Genomic DNA, 18,957 nt, shown 5'->3' with positions numbered 1-18,957 from the left:
CTTCTTCCCAAAACCCGAACTCAAGGCTGGAAGCCCACCGGCTTTCTTCCAGAAGAATCCTTCAACTGACCAAGATGCAAGGGAGAAGGCGCCCCATGTGGACTTCTCCCATGAAGAACCATTAAAGGAACGGGGTTTGTTCAGCCCAGTGTTTCTCAAGCTTGGCCACTTTAAGATGGTTGGACTTCAACTCCCAGAATTCCCCAGCCTGCATGCTTTAAGATGGGTGGAATTCTGGGAGTTAAACACCCACATCTTAAAGTATGCTGGGTGGGGAATTCTGGGAGTCCCACAGATTAGAGTTACGAAGGTTCAGAAACTCTGCACCAGAGTATCAGAATGTTCTTTACTGTATGCTCTGCACTGCTTGCACACTCAATCCTTGGACTTGCACACACTGCCTACACACATGCCGCCCTTGTCAATTTTAATCCTGTCCTACCTCAGCGCAGGTATCTTGCTGCTGGTTGGGGGTGATGATCAGATTGGTCTGTACGAAAAAAACACTTTCGCCCTAAGACGGGGGAAAGTATTAGAAAAAGACTGTTTCAGAATTTTGCTAGAAAACGTGGAAGGAATATGAAGGAAGGAGGGCAGGAGGGAAGGAAAGGAGATTATAGCTCTATTTAAACCATGGGCATAGTTTATGCCTCCACCCCTTTCCTTGAAATCACAATATTCCCAAAGCTGATGTCCGATGTGGGAGGGTGGGGGGATTTCAATAGGTATATAGCAGTTGGTTTTAATACATCCTGGCTAGTCATTGCTGATTCCATAAAAGCTAAGCAGGGCTGGATTTAGCTGGATGTGAGACCAACAGGGTATCCCAGGGTTGTAGGCTAGACTCAGAAGCTGACATTCCAGAAGAAGGTTACTGCAAACCAATTTTCTATCGTGGCCAAGAAGTCCCCGGGAGTGGTCTTGAGGGCATCTGTGAGATTTCATGAGAAGTCTGGAAATTGTTCTCCTCTACCTGAACTATCAGAGAAGCTCTGCCAGTCCAAAGGACATCACCCTTCACCAAACCTGGGCCTTTTAAATGGATTGGGCCACTACCCCATCTCCAGCATTGAGTTCCAGGCTGGGGATGATGGGCCCTGAAGCCCAAGTCTTCTAGGGCCTACCCGTTTGGGGAGGTTTGGAGGGGAGAACGCAGAGGAGGTGAACCGGGTCCTGGAAGCAAAAGGTTCGGACCACGGAAGTAAGCCCGGTACCTGTGGGGCATGACGTAGTCCACCACGTCCCAGATCCTCTTGCCCATCTCCGAGGTGCCGGCGAAGACGACCCCCTTCAACCTGGTGATCCCCGAACTCTGGATCGAGGGATACACTTCCTGGTACCCCTTCTTAACGAGAAAGACCCACTTGTTTATCCAGTCAGAGGAAAGAGTTTAAGCCGTTAAAAAAAGGTATGGGGTGTGTGTGAATCGGGGCGGAATTCTGGGAGTTGAAGTCCACATGTCTTGATTGAATCCACTCAAAATAGAGTTCAAAATTAGTTCTTTTATTCTTGTGTTGTTTCGACAGAAAGCAAAGCAAGCATTTAATCAGTGTTTAATCAAAGTTCATTAATACCTACAATTTCCTTAGTTTCCTGTAATATATATTACAGTAAAATATATGCCCACCAAGGCTAGCAATAGATGTAAGTGCCCGACAAGGCTAACAACAGTGTATCAATAATCAATTGCCCACCAAGGCTAGCAATAAATGTAAGTGCCCGACAAGGCTAACAACAGTGTATCAATAATCAATTGCCCACCAAGGCAAGCAATAAATGTAAGTGCGCGACTAGGCTAACAACAGTGTATCAATAATCAATTGCCCACCAAGGCTAGCAATAAATGTAAGTGCCCGACAAGGCTAACAACAGTGTATCAATAATCAATTGCCCACCAAGGCAAGCAATAAATGTAAGTGCGCGACTAGGCTAACAACAGTGTATCAATAATCAATTGCCCAACAAGGCAAGCAATAAATGTAAGTGCGCGACTAGGCTAACAACAGTGTATCAATAATCAATTGCCCAACAAGGCTACCCAAGTTTCTGTAAGTATTCTTGCCCAACAAGGCTACACGTTCACACAGAATAGTTACATTCACTCTCAACACAGTGGATCAGGCTGTGCTAGAGTGGGCTGGGAATCAGACTCAGGGCGTCCCCTGCTCCAACAAGAGTCGTCTCGCACTTCCAGGGAAGTATGGTCTCCATACTTCCTTTTATACCCAACTTGTTCACTTAGAATTCATCTAAGTCATCTCCATCCATTCTCACCCAGGTACAGGACATGCCAGGAACAGTTCGTGTTTGGTACAGCTGGGTAGCTTGTTAGAATGGTACCTCTCGTCCCGTTTTCTTATACATTTATGACGTGTCACTTTATTCCTGACACCCACCAGCATTCCAGCCTTATCATGGTTGAGAACTCATTCGTACAAGGTATCTAGCGTACATCCCAACATCCCTTCATGCCAGCAAGGTGAGTTTCCTAGTAAAGTTCATGAATAGGATAAACATGGCTGTTCTATGGCTATATGATTATATAGGTTTATATATATATATATATATAAGGCTTAAATTCCTTACAGTAATTATACAATAATAGAGTATAATAGGAATGCATACAGGTTTATAAATCCATTCTGGTTTCTGGTTTCTAAATTACTTGTTCAATGTTTTTATATAACTGTATAGTTCATAGATACATGGCAATCCTTTTCAACAGAGGGCAAGACACTCACTCCTCTCCTTTTCCTTCCCTCTGATCTCAGCCGGCTAGAAATAAGAAGCATTGCTATAAAAAAAAAGATTTAAGAGCGCCGTGATTAAGGAGTCATCCTTCTTTTCCTTGTTTAAATGAGCGAACCGTGGACTTCGAAGGAAATTCTTATCTGGTTTAAATTCCGATTCTCCAAAGAATCCCAAACTGGCATCTTTATTAGGAACAATGATGGGGTGCCTCCCAAGTGAGCAACCTTTCCGGCTCAACTGCACTCTTCGTCTGGTTGGAGACAGAGAAGGGAAGATGTGCTGCTGTGCCTTGTGGCAGGGATGAAATGGAGAAGAGGTCGTGTGCATTGGGCATCAGGACAGCGTCTCATTAATCCTGGATCTTCAGTGCTTGCATTATACTGGGACCCCAGCTTTTCTGTTTTCATCCTTCCCGTCCCATTTATGGTTGCAGTTCATTGATCCGATGTTTCAATAATGCCGTCCTCTGTTCCAAGAACACGGGGGCTAAAAGCCGGTAGCATCTCTCCGCTCGTTTGCAGGACTCACTTTCCAGGTACACACAGAAGGCAGCTTACGAGTGAAAACAGCACACCCCAGAAATACGGAAGGCCAAAACGAAAGCTAATGAATTAAAAAGCGAATTAAACGTTACTACCATTACGATTATCCCATAGAAGGCTAAGCAATTTCCCTGTATTGTCAACCTCCAAGCGGTTTAAACCATTAAAATATAATGATAGGAACCAAAAAGCTAAAACCATATCAAAATATACGTTTCTTAAAAATGCAGGGGAGGAAGAAAAAATCTGATGATGATGATGAAGATGATGTCATGCAGAGCTGAGCAATTCTTATCAGAGGAGGTGAGTGAATAAGCAGGTGGAAGAAATCCTGGGGGTGTCCCTGGGGGCAAGGGGAGAAAAGCTGTGGGATGACAGCATGATGCACCGGGTCACACACTGTGTGTTGCCCAAATACATGAAACTTTGCATTCCCACAGCACAACACTGCTTTTGTCATTTGGACACACGCCTTCAGCCTTACAGATTATTCTGAGATCTCCTAAGCGAATTCTTCCTCTTAGATTGCAAAAAGTGTGTTTTTCTCCCCAGATGTTTGAGGAGGTTACCCGAGGTGGACGAGAGGAGTCAGCGGCCTCCGTGTCCATCTCTCTGGCTAGCGGTGGAAGGGGACCGCTTGAGGGAGGAAGGTTGCCATGGCAACTGACAGGGTTAGGCCTATTTGACCGCAAGAGGGCAGAAGCCTCGCCCTTGGCTTGTTAATGACATAACCAGGGTTGGGGAAAAGAACTGGCTTGCGGAGAGGATATTTAGCCACAAAATCCCAGAGGGGAAACGGGCATTTACTGGGAGTCCCCGGGCTAGGAACGCCCAGTTTAAGGACCAGCCATAGTGAAGAACGGAGCCTATGGCAGCAAAATTCAACTTAAATTCACAGGGGTTTGACTTAAATGCACAATGGTTTGAGTTCATGAGAAAATACCACAGATACAGTATTATACAAGATATTATACAACATACAATAATCCTGCACCGGCTTACGAATTCGGCTTGACAGATCGTGGGAACAGAACTCGGTCTTAAACTGAGGACTACCTTTAGGTCATCCTGCACTGAGTCCTAGCCTATTATTGCCATTTTCACACGTCTGCCAGATACTTCTCCTTGAATCCAGATCCTTCCCAAAGATCTAGGATACATATTTATTTATTTATCCATCCAATTTAGATAGGCCCCCATCTCACTTTTACAAGCGACTCTGGGCGCTTCACAACAATGTCAAAATAGCACGAAATACCGAAAAAACACTCTAATTATTAACAATGAAAAAACTATAGGAAATGAGCTAAAACGAACGTAAATGAAGGGATGGTAATATCCACTGAGCCTCCTCACCAGCTCGCTAGCTCCTGAACCACATGGTTGGAGCCGATGCGCTATTGGCAAGAGACGGGAGCTGAGACGGGAGTCCCTTTTTAGATCCTTCAGGGAGGCACCAAGCGCACGATTCCGGTCATCATGTGGCCTTCCGAAAGACGCCCAAACTGGTCGACAAAACGGAGGACAGAAACAATCTCCGGCAAAGGCAATTAGGTTCAGCGTTCAGGAATAAACCATCCGCTACAGAACAGAACAACCTGATGCACCGATTCAAATGATGTTTGTCCGAAAGACAATGAGATGAGCCTCTCGATGCAGCTTTTGGGTTGAAATGCAAAAAATAGGCGGATAGGTGATAGAGATGGGAAGGCCTGGAAAGAAGCCGGAAAAATTTGGAAAACAACAGTTTTTTTCCAGTTTTTTTCCAAAGCCATTTTTTTCCGGAAAAACGGAAAAACAACACGTGTGGAATACGTTCTTTTCCAAAGATAAATAAAAGATCTATGAGATGGTATCCAAACTAGATAACATGAAGACCTTATTGAAAGATTTCTGAGACTTTTGTAAATCCTAACTTATTGCAGGTTCTCTCAGCTGAAGACAAGCAAAGCCTGGAAGAGAATTCAGGTAACCCTGGACTTCTCCAGGCGGTTCTCAAACAGGGGAAATGTGCACCTGCGCCACTAGGGGGCGGTGCAGGCAAACCCTCCAGTGTAGCTTCCTTGTGTCCCTCGGACCTCCGACAGGTGAGTCATTGCTGGTACACAGGGGATGATGGTTTCCGTCCTCCTCTCAGGCCTCGACTGACAGGTGAGGGGGTGATTTTGTCTGAGAAACCACTTTCTTTTTTGTAACCCTTCAATGATTCCTATTAAGGCTCTCCACCATTGCAGCAGGATGTCTGGTCAGTAAATTGGTGTTTCTTTTCCTCCTCTCAGGAAAAGGGTGAGACCAACACCTAGAGCTTGGAAACATTTCCACAGTGCAATTTCTGCTGAGAGCAAAGCTGCAATTTGCAGATATTGTGAGAAGAAATACTCTTTTCCCAATCCCACAAGGATGACCAAACACATTCTTCCGTGCCAGAGGTGCCCTAAAGACATTAAAGTTAAATGATGGGGACCAGAATGAAAGTGTAAGTAGCTTTTCCTTCCAGAGTTCGAATTCCAGAAACGCTATTTCTGCTGCTTCTGCATCACTGCAAAGTGTTTCTTCACCAGCAGCATCTTCAGGTAAAGAAGTGTTGCAAACCACTGCCTCGCAAAGATGCCCCATACCTTCATTCATACATAAAGTGACACCTGAAAATCAGGAGAAAATGGATCATGCCCTTGCAAGAGCAACATCTGCTTCTGGATCAGCATTGTCCATAACTGAAAATGCATATTGGCAGGAAGCTTTTCAATTATTACGACCAGCGTATCGTTTGCCAAGCAGACATTCCTTGAGCAAGCCTCTTTCGGAGTCAGAATACGAGCGTGCGATGGGATCTGCACAAGGAAAAATCAGCGAAGCTCTATGTCTCGCAGGACTTACAGATGGACGGACAAATGTTCGGGGAGAAGGAATCATCAACTTTGTGATAACACCACCGCAACCAGTCTTTTATAGAAGCACTGAAACTGGAGAGAACAGACATACTGCAGAGTATGTATATCAGCAGTGAAAGATGTGCAGTTTTAGAGGACATTGAGAACATGGGTGAAGTCTTTGCTTTGCTGACTGACGATGCAAGTATCATGGAAGCTGCGTGGGAAATCATCATGGAAAAGTATCCACAGATTACTGCAATAGGATGTGTACCTCATGGACTAAACTTACTTCTGAGTGGCTTCATGAAACTGGACACCCTTCAAAGGATTTATGGAAGAGCTAAAGAAGTTGTCAAGTACGTCAAAGCTACTCATGTTGTCACCGCAGTCTTCAAGAAGAAGCAAGAAGAAAAAAACGCAGAGAATAAAATGGTGACGCCAAAGCTCTGTAGGACAACACGCTGGGGTGGAGTGGTGGTCTCCTTTGAAAGTTTACTGAAAAACAAAGAAGCTCTTCAAGCAACAGGAATAACTGAGGATCTTAAAATCCCCAGAAATATCAGGAACGCTGTGCTTGATGTGGACGTGTTTTGGGTTCAGCTGCAGAACTCCCGGCAGATTTTAATGCCAATTTCTTCAGCAATCCGTTCATCTGAATCAGACCCGGCACTTTTGTCAGAAATTCCTAACCACGTGGCTGTGATAAAAACATCTATTTTGGAAACCGAAGTGCATCTCCAAATTCAAGTGAAAGATCTTGTTAAGAAACGGGAAGAATTTTGTTGCCCTCCAATACATGCTGCTGCAAATCTACGGGATCCATGACTCAAAGGCTGCGCTGTGAGTGATGAGAAAACAGCTGCTGCGTTTGACTGGATGACGAAAGATGCTGCGCTCTTCGGACTTGAGGTTGGAAAAGGACTTTCAAAGGTTGCAGGATATGGAACATCTTCAGGGATCTGGCCAGGAACGCCCCTGGATTCTGCAAAACACATCCCTCCTGCAAGACGGTGGCCAGGTCTCTGCGCCGCACCACCTCTGACACCGCTCGCATCTCGCTGACTGCAGATTCTGCATCTTCTGCTGCACGTGAAAGAATCTGGTCTACGTCTGGTAATATTCACACCAAATCAAGAAACAAACTGACCCGCGAAAGGGGAGGAAAGCTTTTTTCAATCCGTGCAAACCTACCGTTTTTAGAAGTCCATGAGAAAAACGACAAAGAGGAAGAGGAGGAAGAAACGGAAAATGACGGCAGCAGTTCAGAAAATGAGACAGAAAAAAACTGCACGTATATCTTGTGTCTTCTGCTTCTTTTCTTTAAAGCACCACTCAAAGGGTAGACCTTCTATGGAGCTTCGATATTGAGGTGGACCTTAACTTTATTTGCCGGTGGCGCTAAGGGGCAAAGCGGATGATTTTTTATGTTGATGGTTTCTTGCTTTTTTTCTTGCTTTTCAGGGAAAGGGGGGTGGTTACCTGTTTTATTGCAAGCACAATACTTTTATGTACACTGCATTTCACGCAATTTGTAAAACTGCTCCACACTGAACTTTTTTTCAATTTTTCCAAAATTTCTATTTTTTCCTGAAAAAAATGGTTTTTTCTCATGGCTTCAACATTTCTGGAAATCTTACATCTCTATTCCCTACCCTTCCAAACCAGCCCCCTCCTCCACTCCAACCCCTCCCGCAAGCAGAGTCCAGAGCTGGTCACAGATCACAGATCGCTCCACTCCGACAACAGGGGGAGACAGGAGGGGTGGAAAGAGAGGGTAACGTGGCAGAAGTGTCTACGATTATTTTTATTGTTTTCTTTGCCACCTAGTGTCACCTTGAGAGAGGGCGCAGGGTGGCCATCTCAATTGACATGAATTAATAAAATAAACAGAGCAGGGTCCTGGTTCAAACAGAAGAGGGTGCGAATCAGAATTGCTGCAGTGTTTCACTTGATGACCACAAGTCTGCTCAACCGAACCCCACCTCTGCTATCTAAGCTCCCTCCAAGCCACGTCTGAAGGTCCCATTAAAGCTCCACAGTGGGGAGATAGTCCTTCCCAGAAAATGGAAGTCCATGACGCTCCTCCACTGGGAAGGGAGACCCTGCTGCACCTCTTCATCCTTCTTCACTGTAGGAGGGACCACCACCTGAAGGAAGGAGTGGACCTAGGTCTTTCATACCTCTCATGCCGTCTCCTGAAAGTTGCTCCTGGCCCAGCTGACCAGTTTCCCCAGTAAGAAGATGGGGCAGTAAGTTTGCTCTGCTCCGTGGCGACATGTTTTCAGATAGGCATCGTCTTTGGTGTCAAGAACGTTGGTTCTGCGTCAGAAAGGTAGGGAAGTGAGAAGTTCAGGAACCTGGTCATGCAAAAATGCAGTGTCCGTGAGCAATGTAGGCTCCCTCATTTTCGTAACTGACCACAGTATCACATCCCGTTATAACACCTACTCACAGGCACATGAGTCAATTACATCCTGCTGTGTTGGTTAAAAATCCAAGGGTCTCCTTATACGCGGATCGACTTATCCGCCAGTATATCCTGGAAATACTGGTACTTTAAAAAGAGTAATACTGTATAGATTTTTAGAAGCAGACCCTCGAATTTTCAGCCAGATCATGAAAATAAAAGGCGCATTTTTATGGTATTTTGGTTACCCTGATTTTGGAACCTGATTTTTGGGGTCCATTTTGGCACCTAAAATGCTTGGCTGAACTGTGAGTCTAGACGGTAAGTGAAAAGGAATAGCGTGCTGATTCTGCAACGGGTTTAGGATACCAGTCACACACGGTACACACAATACATCAAGAAAGGTCAAAGTTGCTAGCTGACACCATGCGGTGGAGATGTCTGCACACCACCGCTGTGCCCCTGAGGATATTTAGCCATTTAAAGGACTATTCAAATTAGGTATTTAAAGGAGTATTACAAATAAGGTAGCTTCTGGCTGTGAAACAAGCGGGATCCGTACGGTTCCCATCCTGTTGATGGTGAACGCTTGAAAGCTGGTCTGTTTCCCAGACCTTGGGTTAGGTGGGTGCTCCTTCACGTACAGGACTTCAACTGTTAGTAAGAATGTTTATCCTGGGGCACGTTGTTCTTTTTCACTTTTACACTGTTTTTATAATTTTAAAGTTGTATGCTGCCCAGAGTCTTAGGGAGTTGGGCGGCCTTCTAAATCTAACTAAAAAAAAGTTAAACCGTGGCACACCCGAGAATTTCAGTCCTGGGTCAGCACACTCCACTCCCAGCAGCGCTGAAATGGAGCGTCCTGCAAAAGCTGAAATCCTTTTTCCTCTCCTTTCCTTATTCCCCTCTCTCACAACTCTCGGTCCACATATCGCTGAGCATCGTCCTCCTTTTTCTCCCAAGACTCTCCTCCAAAGCAGAACGTCTCCTCTAATGGGGTGGAAACGACAAAAAAAAGCAAAGAAGAAAAAAAAGACTAACTTGGAAAAAGTGGGTTCGGGAAAAGGCATAATGACAGGCATGACTGTGGATGAGGGGAGGTCAACAAGGTCAAGATGGCAGTCACAACGAAACATTTTGCACATAGCAAACAGTTTCAATCATACAGTTGTAACCTCCATTTTGACTTTTTTAACCCCTCTTCAGATGCCACTATATAATGGCGGAGGCTATCATGAAAAGAGTACTTTAAAAATTATCCTGCACGGAATCTCTTGGCTGTGTTCATTCATTTTGATGAAGGTGCATTTAAAAAGAGAAGGAAAAATTCCCAACACCTTTGGGTGGGGGTCCATAAAAGTAAGATAAACTCTAGAATGCCCACCCCCAGCATACAAATTCAAAATCAATTCCTTGAATAGATTTACCAAAGAAAAAAGAAAAAAGCAGATACCTATACTGGCTGGGGAATTCTGGGAGTTGAACGCCACCCATCTTAAAGTCGGTCAGGTTGGGAAACACTGCACGAAACACTGACTTTCAGCGGTGCTTAAAAGTTTGTGAACCTTTTAAATTTTCAGCATTTCTGCCGAAATTTGACCTAAAATGTCATCTGTTCTCCAGACAAGTCCTACTAGCAGATGAAGAGAACCCAGTTAAACAAATGAGTCAAAAACATTATGCTTGTTCCTTTAGTGGTGGAGGAAAGTGGTCCAAAGCTACATATTTGTGTGTGGCAAAAGTGTACTGAAAATTCAAAAGCGTTCGCAAACTTTTTAGCCCCACTGAATTCCGGAGGGTCTCCAAGCCTTGGCTCTTATTGACCCTTCTACCTTATAATATGAACGTAGGGGACCATAAAGGGAGTGATTTTAAATCGTAACTTTATTTAGAGAAGTTGCTTGATTGTTTTTAGAGATTTCGTTGGAGTTTTTAATCTCGTTACAAAGCTTGTATTGTCTCTAATCATCATGAACGTGGCACAGCTTACACTGATGTTTTAATCTTGCACATCTAAGCCGCCGACAACAGTAAGAACAGCAATTATGCCATTGCCGGATCTCCCTGGTTCTCCTGGAGTGCAGTCTTGGTCACGGGAACACAAAGCATCTGGAGTGTCCGGGTTCTGGAAGAGAAGGAAAGGACGGAGTCTTCTTCCCAAAACCCGAACTCAAGGCTGGAAGCCAACCGGCTTTCTTCCAGAAGAATCCTTCAACTGACCGAGATGCAAGGGAGAACGCGGTCGAAACATGGCGCCCTATGTGGCCTTCTTCCCATGGAGAACCATTAAAGGAACGGGGTTTGTTCAGCCCAGTGTTTCTCAAGCTTGGCCAGTGTAAGATGGGTGGGCTTCAACTCCCAGAATTCCCCAGCCTGCATGCTTGAGGATGGGTGGAATTCTGGGAGTTAAACGCCCACGTCTTAAAGCATGCTGGGTGGGGAATTCTGAGACTTGAAGTCCCACATCTAAGGGTTGCTAAGGTTGAGAAACTCTTCACCAGAGTATCAGAATCTTCTTTACCGTATGCTCTGCACTGCTTGCACACTCACTTCTTTACTTCCACACACTCCTTACACACACGCCGCCCTTGTCCATTTTAATCCCATCCTACCTCAGCGCAGGTATCTTGCCGCTCGTTGGGGGTGTTGATCAAATTGGCCATTACGAAAACAACACTTTCGCCCTAAGATGGCGGAAAGAATTAGAAAAAGACTGTTTCGGAATTTTGCTAGACAAAGCAGAAGGAAGATGAGGCAGGAAGGAAGGAAGGAGCGAAGGAAGGAAGAGCTCCAACGCCGTGGTGGAGGCAGCCAGGGTCTCCTGCCATACTTCCTCCCCACCCCCGCTCCCAGAGGCACTGAATGAAGGGGTCCGGGAGGTCATCCAGCCCTCCCAGGGCAGTCCCGCAGCACCCCCGACGGATGCTTCCCTCCCCCGCCCCCAGTTCAGTTTAAACCCCTCCAGCGAGGGAGAACCCCAGCACCTGAGAAACATGCGTGGCGCTTCCCTCGCACTGCTCTGGATGGCTTCTTGACTCTTCTGACCGTGCCCGTGGACATCCCGCGCCCCAGTGCCGCATTTCGGCATCGGTAACTGGCGAAGGCGGTCGCGAGAGGGAAGAGACGGCCCCGCCTGTGCTGCTGTTCCTCAGGTGCCCGCTAGAGGGCGGCAGAGACCACGAATGGCCCAGCTTTGCTTCCCGCCAGCCTGTCTCAACCTGAGCCACTCTGAGATGGGCGGACTTCGACTCCCAGAATTCCCCAGGCAGCATGCTGGAGAGCCCCCCACCCAATACAGTTTTGGAGGCCCTCAACAGCCCCCTAAGAACGGTGCTGCGTTGTGTTGGTGTCACCCAGTGCACAAAGCGTTGGATGAGATCCACGTTCGAGTCCCGCATCAGGCGTGGAAACTCCCTGAGTGACTTTGGGCCACACACTTTCTCTCGGCCAGCCTACCTCACAGGGTTGTGATGGGGCTCCGAGAAAGCGAAGCGAAGGGAAGAAAATCCTCCTGGCTCCTTGAATTTCACAGACACCTCAGGGTGATTCTCTGGGTAATTACGCAGCCACAATTTACCATTGCCTTTTGATTTCCAGGTCTCCCCTGCAGTCCTGGGATCTCTTAGTGGCCTCCAATCGAAGTACTAACCAGGCTTGTCCCTGACTAACTTTTCAGGTTCAGCCAAGGTTGGCCACCTGCAGGTAAAATATCCTAATTTGCAGCGAGGAGCCATTGTAAGCCAATTGCAGTTGAATCTCATTTTATTATGCATTTGGTGTATGGTGTATAGTGCAATGACGATAAAGTTATTCTTCTATTGTATGCTATTTGTGAGACTAAAACCAGAAAAAGAAAAAAAAGAAAAAGTAAAGCAGCTATAAGATTTGAACTTCGGCCACCAAGTTATCTTTCATACTTTGGAAATGCACCAGATCGTAAAGTAATTTGGTGGAGAAAAGCCCACCAAAAGAGAAAATTCTTCCTCTTCGGTTGCAAAAGGGGAAAAAAGTCTTCTCCCCCCCAGATGTTTGAGGAGGTTATCCGAGGAGGACGAGAGGAGTCAGCGACCTCCGTGTCCATCTCTCTGGCTAGCGGCGGAAGGGGACCGCGTGAGGGAGGAAGTTGCCGTGGCAACTGGCAGGGTTAGGCTTGGTTGAGCGCGACAGGCCCGAAGCCTCGACCTTGGTTTGTTGATGAAGTAACCGGGGTTGGAAACAAGAACTGGCTTGCGGAGAAGATATTTAGCCACAAAATCCCAGAGGGGAAACGGGCATTTACAGGGAGTCCCCGGGTTAATAGCGCCCAGTTTACAGACCAGCCATAGTGAAGAACGGAGCCTATGATAGCAAAATTCAAGTTAAATGCACAATGGTTTGAGTACATGACACAATACTACTGATACAGTATTATACAATAATCCTGTTCCGGCTTCGTTACAAATTCGACTTGAGGACAGACCATGGGAACGGAACTCGGTTTTAAACTGAGGACTACCTTTAGGTCATTCTGCACTGAGTCCTGGCCTATTATTGCCATTTTCACACATCTGCCAGATACTTCTCCTTGAATCCAGATCCTTCCCAAAGATCTAGGATACGTATTTATTTATTTATCCATCCAATTGAGATAGGCCCCCATCTCACTTTTACAAGCGACTCTGGGCGCTTCACAACAACGTCAAAATAGCACGAAATACCGAAAAAACACTCTAATTATTAACAATGAAAAAACTGTAAGAAATGAGCTAAAACGAATGTAAATGAAGGGATGGTAATATCCACTGAGCCTCCTCACCAGCTCGCTAGCTCCTGAACCACACGGTTGGAGCCGATGTGCTATTGGCAAGAGACGGGAGCTGCGACGGGAGTCCCTTTCTAGATCCTTCAGGGAGGCACCAAGCGCACGATTCCGGTCATCATGTAGCCTTCCGAAAGACGGCCAGAGTGGTTGACAAAACGGAGGGCACAAACAATCTCCGGCAAAGGCAATTAGGTTCAGCGTTCAGGAATAAACCATCCGCTACGGAACGGAACAACCTGATGCAGCGATTCAAAAGATGTTTGTCCGAAAGACAATGAGATGAGCCTCTTGATGCAGCTTTTGGGTTGAAATGCAAAAAATGGGTGGATAGGTGATGACCAAAGAAGACAAGGTTTTTCCCCACCCTCTATCCCCATGTTTCTCGACCTTGAGGATTTTAAGATGGGTGGACTTCATGGCTGGCTGGGGAATTCTGGGAGTTGGACTCCACCCATCTTAAAATGCCCGAGGGTGAGAAACCCCGCTCTATCCAGTCCCGTGCTGCTGCTTTTCTCCTCTCATTTCTGTCTTTCTCATTCTTACACAGAGTCTGCTTCACCAAGAAAAAGCGAAGGTAAAGCCCCCGTTTTGCACACAGAAGACACCCCGTGACAATCCCGGCATTTTCACGTAGGGTTGGAGGGTTTGGGGGCTTATGCAGGCGATGATCACTGATTATGCAGACCAGGATATATTTTTCCAGTCCTACCAGAGCTTTGTGAATGGTCACTGCCTATAGATCATGATAGATGATGATCACTGTCTGCCTGATGATGTTCAGGGAAGGCTCCGTGAGTTTAATGAACTGGACTGTGGGCTATGCAAATGTAGGGCATGATTGACAAGTTAGTCTTTTAAAAGCAAAACGCTGCCGAGTTTATAACAGATGTCTCCCTCTCTGCTCCGTGTTAATGCAACTTCCTGCGTTCGTACTTTTCCCCAGAGGTTGTCTGCAGTAAGAACGGACATTTGGGAGACATTCATAAACCATCTGCAAATTAGGAACATCGGATGGGGATTCGGAAAGTGGATGTTTGTAACCACACGGTGCTGACAATTGCTGTGTAGGGCAGTTGTCCCAGCGAGGCCCAACACGGGGCCAAATGAACCAAATGCGTCTTTGTGTCGCTGTGGCCAAGTAGGGTCATGAGAGTGGGTTGAAATGCATCACAAATCAGCCATATGCCTCGAAACTTTATTAAACGATGGTGTCTTTAAAAATAACGTTATCAATATAAAAAGAGTCGCTTTTTAAAGAAATGGCCGCTGACAAATTTGATATATATATAAAAATAAGATAAAATAAAAACTTTAAAAAGTAAATTAACTGAACGTGTAAGATTAGGAAACCTGGGTAAATCTTCTCCTGTTTTTATTTTTAATATTAAAAAGAGCAAGGAGATGTTTTAATTTGGAAAATTCTTGTGAGCCCAAGGCAGGAACGTAAGAGCAACTGAGTTGGAGAAAGGTAATCCGATATAATGCACTCCTATTTCTGCATGTTCAAATGAGTTTACCAGCTCTTTGTTTTTAAAAACATGATAGCGCTGTAAGTGACTATAATTGCAATGCCCTTTCACAAGAAAATGTGCTGAATATTTTTGGGGGGAGAATAAAAAACACATAAGGATAGGTTTTTCTGAACATGTACAGATTCTCTTTCCCTCTTCTAGGAAATTTTCCTTAAGCAACCAAGGCATTTTCTTCAAATTGCAGTAATCTTTTTTCAATCCTTCATTTTTAAAACGTCCTTTATGTTCTGCAATCGATGCAACACTTCCCTTTCCCCTTGTCCAGCCACAATAACATATTCTTGTAACAGGTGAAATTGTGGCCTTTGGGTAGGGTTCAAAGAAATCTAGCAATTTTTTGTCCTAAGCAAAGAGTGAGAGACAGGAACATTCAGACGTGTTTCTATATGTAAATCTGGTTTGAATTCCATTCATCAGTTTAATTTCCCGTAACAAAAAGGTGCCTTTTAAGAATGCACTCTTACAAATAAAGTCTCTCACCAGCTGAGCTTGGCTCCTGACAACTTATGTTGTATTATGTTATATTATTGAATTTATATCCCACTGCAGTCTCACAGCTGTCGGTGGTGTACAAGACACCAAATAAAATATTAAAACATCCAACAGCATAAAGAGACAATAAACCTTAAAATGAAATGAACATGGCAAAGGATTTGCAAGCTCTAGTAATCAAAGTTAAGGAGCACAGTGAAAAAATGAGACAGAAATTAAATATAAAGAACACCAAATTAACAACAACAGGTAGAACCACCAGCCTTAGAGCTGACAGTGAAGATGCGGAATTAGTTCACAGTTTCTGCCCTTTAGATCAACTATGAACAGTAAAGGGACCAGCATTCAAGAAATACGCCGCAGACTAGCATTTGGTAGAACAGCCATGAAGGCCTTGGAAAAGAGATTCAGATGCTCTGCCTACAGAGATCAGAATCATGCAAGCTACAGTATTCCCTGTGACACATTATGGAAGCGAGAGCATTGACACTTTTGAACTTTGGGGTCAGAAAAGGCTCCTGAGAAGACCGTGGACAGCCAGGAAGACAAACCGATGGATCATCAAACAAACCAATCCAGAGTTCTCGCTTGAGGCACCAATGACCAGGTTCAAATTATCCCACTTTGGACACATGACGTGAAGACCCAGATCTATGGAGGAGGCTCTGATGCTGGGAAAGTGGAAGGAAAGAGAAGAGGAGGACGACCAGCAGCCAGGTGGAGGGACTCAGTTTACAGCAGTGACGGAGGCACCATCGAAGGACCAGGCTGGAGACAGATCATCCTGGAGAAACTGTCTGTAGGGTTGCTAGAAGTTGACATCAATCAATCAATCAATCAATCAATCAATGCACCATAACAGTGGGAATAAAATGTGCACAGCACAATAGGTGAGAATTACTGGAATACCCTGGAAAAGCTGATTTTTCATGAAAAGTCTACAGACACATCCACGTCATTTTATGGGCAATAATACAGTAGTGGATTACTTCGCCATCCTCTATAGTTTTTTTTTTTTACTTCCCAGCTGAGCCTTGAGCCCTAGGATCTCCTAGTGGCCTCCCATCCAAGCACTGATCCGGCCTGACCCCACACTTTTAGCTTAGCTGAGACCAGCTAGAGCTGCTTCTGAGTGCTTGCAGAAGACTCCCTGTCCTGGCTGGAGGAAGGGGGAAGAAATCGTAGGGGTGGAGAGGAGTAGCACGCTGAAGATGGACAGCCCTGCTTGTGTCTCACACACACACACACACAAAACACAAGGCAACAAAGCCCGCACCGCAACGTGCACTTCTCAGGCACTGAATACGGGCTTGGCGGATAACGATCAGCGGTTCAGTAACGTGACTAAGAGCAGGGGAAGCGAGTCCACGCCTTGAGCCACGCTCCCTTCGAAACCTTACGAAAAGTGCGCTCGGTTTCTCTCATCTTTATTTCCTGACGTTTGAAAGCCAAAGGGATAAGGAGGAAACGGATGTTCACGAACCTTCACACGTTTCCTCATCTCTGTTATGCAGAAAGGCTTCAGGCAGACATCCGGTCTCCTTAAGCGTCAAGGCCATAAAGATATGGGGGGAAGTGGCCCCGATCTGCATTCTAGGAAAGGATAAAATTCAGAAGACCAGACGGGGCCCCCCAACTCTGGCTAGGAACCAACAGGTCATCAGGACCATACGTTTCCCCCAGTAAGAAGGACGATCCAAACTTAGGCCAATTTCAGCCAATCATTTGTTAATTTCTGTGCCTCTTTGTAAGAAACATGTATAAAATCGTCTTCTTCGGGTGTGTTCGGGGTTCTTCTCTGCCTCAAAGGGCGACCCCAGCTGACTCCATAGGCAACTCTCACTAAAACTTTAAAATCTCAGCTGCTATATTCGTGTCTGATCTTCTGCCGGACTGAATCCGAATTGAGGAGAGTCAAAAGCTCTCAAGTTTTGCTAACACTTTCCGCTCCGGCCGGGCGGCCCCGGGGCCCTTCCTCGCGCCCCTTCCGTGGCCACGCGCGGGGCGAAGCGCTGGCGGACGCCTGGCCCGCCTCCCCTCCCCTCCCCTCCCCTCCCTCCCGCGGCAGTCCGTTCCCGGAGTCCAGCCCGCCGCTTGCCTCCGCCCAGCCCTGGCCGCCTTCGGACGGCTGGCCGGCCCCGTGTTTGCTCAATGCCGATTGGGAGCGCTTCCCGCAGGGGCCGCGGCCGCCCGGGCCTGGGGCGTTGCTGGGCTGCCCGCGGCGCGCTCCTGGCTCCGGACCCCGCCTTCAGGTGAGTCCCAGCCGGCCCGCGGTCCCCCCTCCCCGGCCTTCCTCCTTGCTTCCCCCCGCGTGCAAAATGCACCCTTTGCCCCTCCGGAGCGGTCGGGCGCCCCGCGTCAGTGCCCGGGAATCCCGGCGCTCCGCCGGCTCCGCGCGCCCCCTCGCCCTCCTTCCCTTCCCTTCCCTTCCCTTCCCTCGCGGAGAAGCCTTTTCCAGCCGCCCAGAGCGCACCCGCCCCGCTCCGCTCCCCGCAGGGCACTCCCAGCTGGGTGCCCGGAAACCTGCCCGTCCCCGCCCCGCAGCGCCTTTCTCGGGGGACTCGGCCGCGCTGGGTCGCCCACCTGTGGCTGCCGGCTGGCCGCGGAGCAGGAGGCGGGGAGCGCGGGAGCGCGCGGCGACTTCGCCTCCCGCGTCTGGCGGCGGAGGGTCGCGGCGTTGCGGGGTCGGTCTGCGAGCGTGAGTCGGGGGCGCCCGCGGGCGCACCGGAGCCAGCAGAGGGCGGGGCGCGGTTGCTCTGCCTGGGCGCCACTCGCAGATCGCCCCCGACGCCACGGGGCTCGGCTTCCCAGGAGAGCGGGGCCGGCTGGAGGGAGACGCGGGGTCGGCGGTGGGCGGGGGCAGCGGGTGGGGTCCTGGGGTGGAGCGGCGTTCCAATTTTCCCAGGAGCCCCTGAGGGATGGGAGAGTGGCATGGCGGCAGGTGGGGATCGCATGGAAGAAAATGGGGAAGGGCCCACGGGAGAGCTGCAGGGGCCGGGGGGAAGGCGTGGGGCTCCGACTGGGGAATCCCCCCCCAGCACGGAACAGCCCCGGGGATTGTGGGCAGGTCCCTGTTGCTCGGCCCAGCCTACCCCGCAGGGTTGTTGTTATGGGGAAAGATAGGCTGAAGAGGCGCCGCCTTAAAATCACATCAACCCCTTGATGAAATGGAGAGCCCTGCTTGGGGGCCCCGCCTGGCCAGAATCCTTGGGCCTGCCCCGGAGCCGCTGAATGGAGACTGGAGAACCGGACAGCAAAGGCCATTTGTGTCCCCAACCCATTTGAGGCCCGGGGTGAGGCGGTTGCCGAGAGCGACATGCGGGGCCGCCCAGAGGCACGCAGGAGAAGGAGGTGCGGGGTCTTGACCCGCGACCAGGTTTTCTGGCCCCTGCAGAGCGGCCTTCGGGGCTCGGGAACCTTTGGGCCTGCTGGTGCTGGGGCTCCTGGCATCCCTGGCCTGGCGGCTGGGGGCCTCGCCCTCCCTCAGGCAGGGTGCCCGCCAAGCCTTGGCCTCGGACTGATCTCCTGGCCGATGGTTGCTGCCTCGCCATAGCAACCC

At 47.8% G+C, this 18,957-nt stretch overlaps 2 protein-coding genes across 3 annotated transcripts in view; one reads left to right on the top strand and one right to left on the bottom strand.

Moving 5' to 3' along the window:
* Positions 1-1,505: 1,505 nt before the first annotated feature.
* LOC148214394 (uncharacterized) lies at positions 1,506-18,716 on the bottom strand. The gene is made up of 5 exons (XM_088152565.1): positions 17,982-18,716; positions 11,186-11,257; positions 10,564-10,698; positions 8,347-8,485; positions 1,506-3,354 (listed from the first exon to the last, which is right to left on the bottom strand). The coding sequence occupies exons 1-3, from the start codon at positions 18,714-18,716 to the stop codon at positions 10,573-10,575; spliced, it is 933 nt and encodes a 310-aa protein (XP_088008691.1). The 3' UTR covers positions 1,506-3,354; positions 8,347-8,485; positions 10,564-10,572.
* The window catches only part of RPH3AL (rabphilin 3A like (without C2 domains)), a 31,262-nt gene continuing 29,797 nt past the window's right edge, over positions 17,493-18,957 (top strand). The window contains exon 1 of one of the 2 annotated variants that reach the window (XM_088152463.1): positions 17,493-17,650. The gene's annotated coding sequence lies outside the window, so the exon portion shown is untranslated. Of the gene's footprint in view, positions 17,651-17,958; positions 18,097-18,957 lie in introns of those variants that run through there. The other variant, XM_088152464.1, reaches the window with a different exon arrangement.

Source organism: Python bivittatus, unplaced genomic scaffold, assembly GCF_059951505.1.
Source record: "Python bivittatus isolate LINGU-HERP-01145 unplaced genomic scaffold, Pbiv_v1 ctg000690_np1212, whole genome shotgun sequence".
Taxonomy (NCBI): Eukaryota; Metazoa; Chordata; class Lepidosauria; order Squamata; family Pythonidae; genus Python; species Python bivittatus.
The sequence above is the reverse complement of the archived record's forward strand: the minus strand, read 5'-3'. Positions and strand labels throughout refer to the sequence as shown.

What these genes read in the sequence shown, in the direction of transcription:
- LOC148214394 (XM_088152565.1), bottom strand. Translation starts at nt 18,716, where the DNA reads ATGTCGCTCTCGGCAACCGCCTCACCCCGGGCCTCAAATGGGTTGGGG. An exon ending in CGGCCAGCCGGCAGCCACAG is followed by an intron (nt 11,258 to 17,981) that starts GTGGGCGACCCA and finishes CCGCCATCTTAG; the next exon opens with GGCGAAAGTGTTGTTTTCGT. An exon ending in GGCAAGATACCTGCGCTGAG is followed by an intron (nt 10,699 to 11,185) that starts GTAGGATGGGAT and finishes CTTCTCTTCCAG; the next exon opens with AACCCGGACACTCCAGATGC.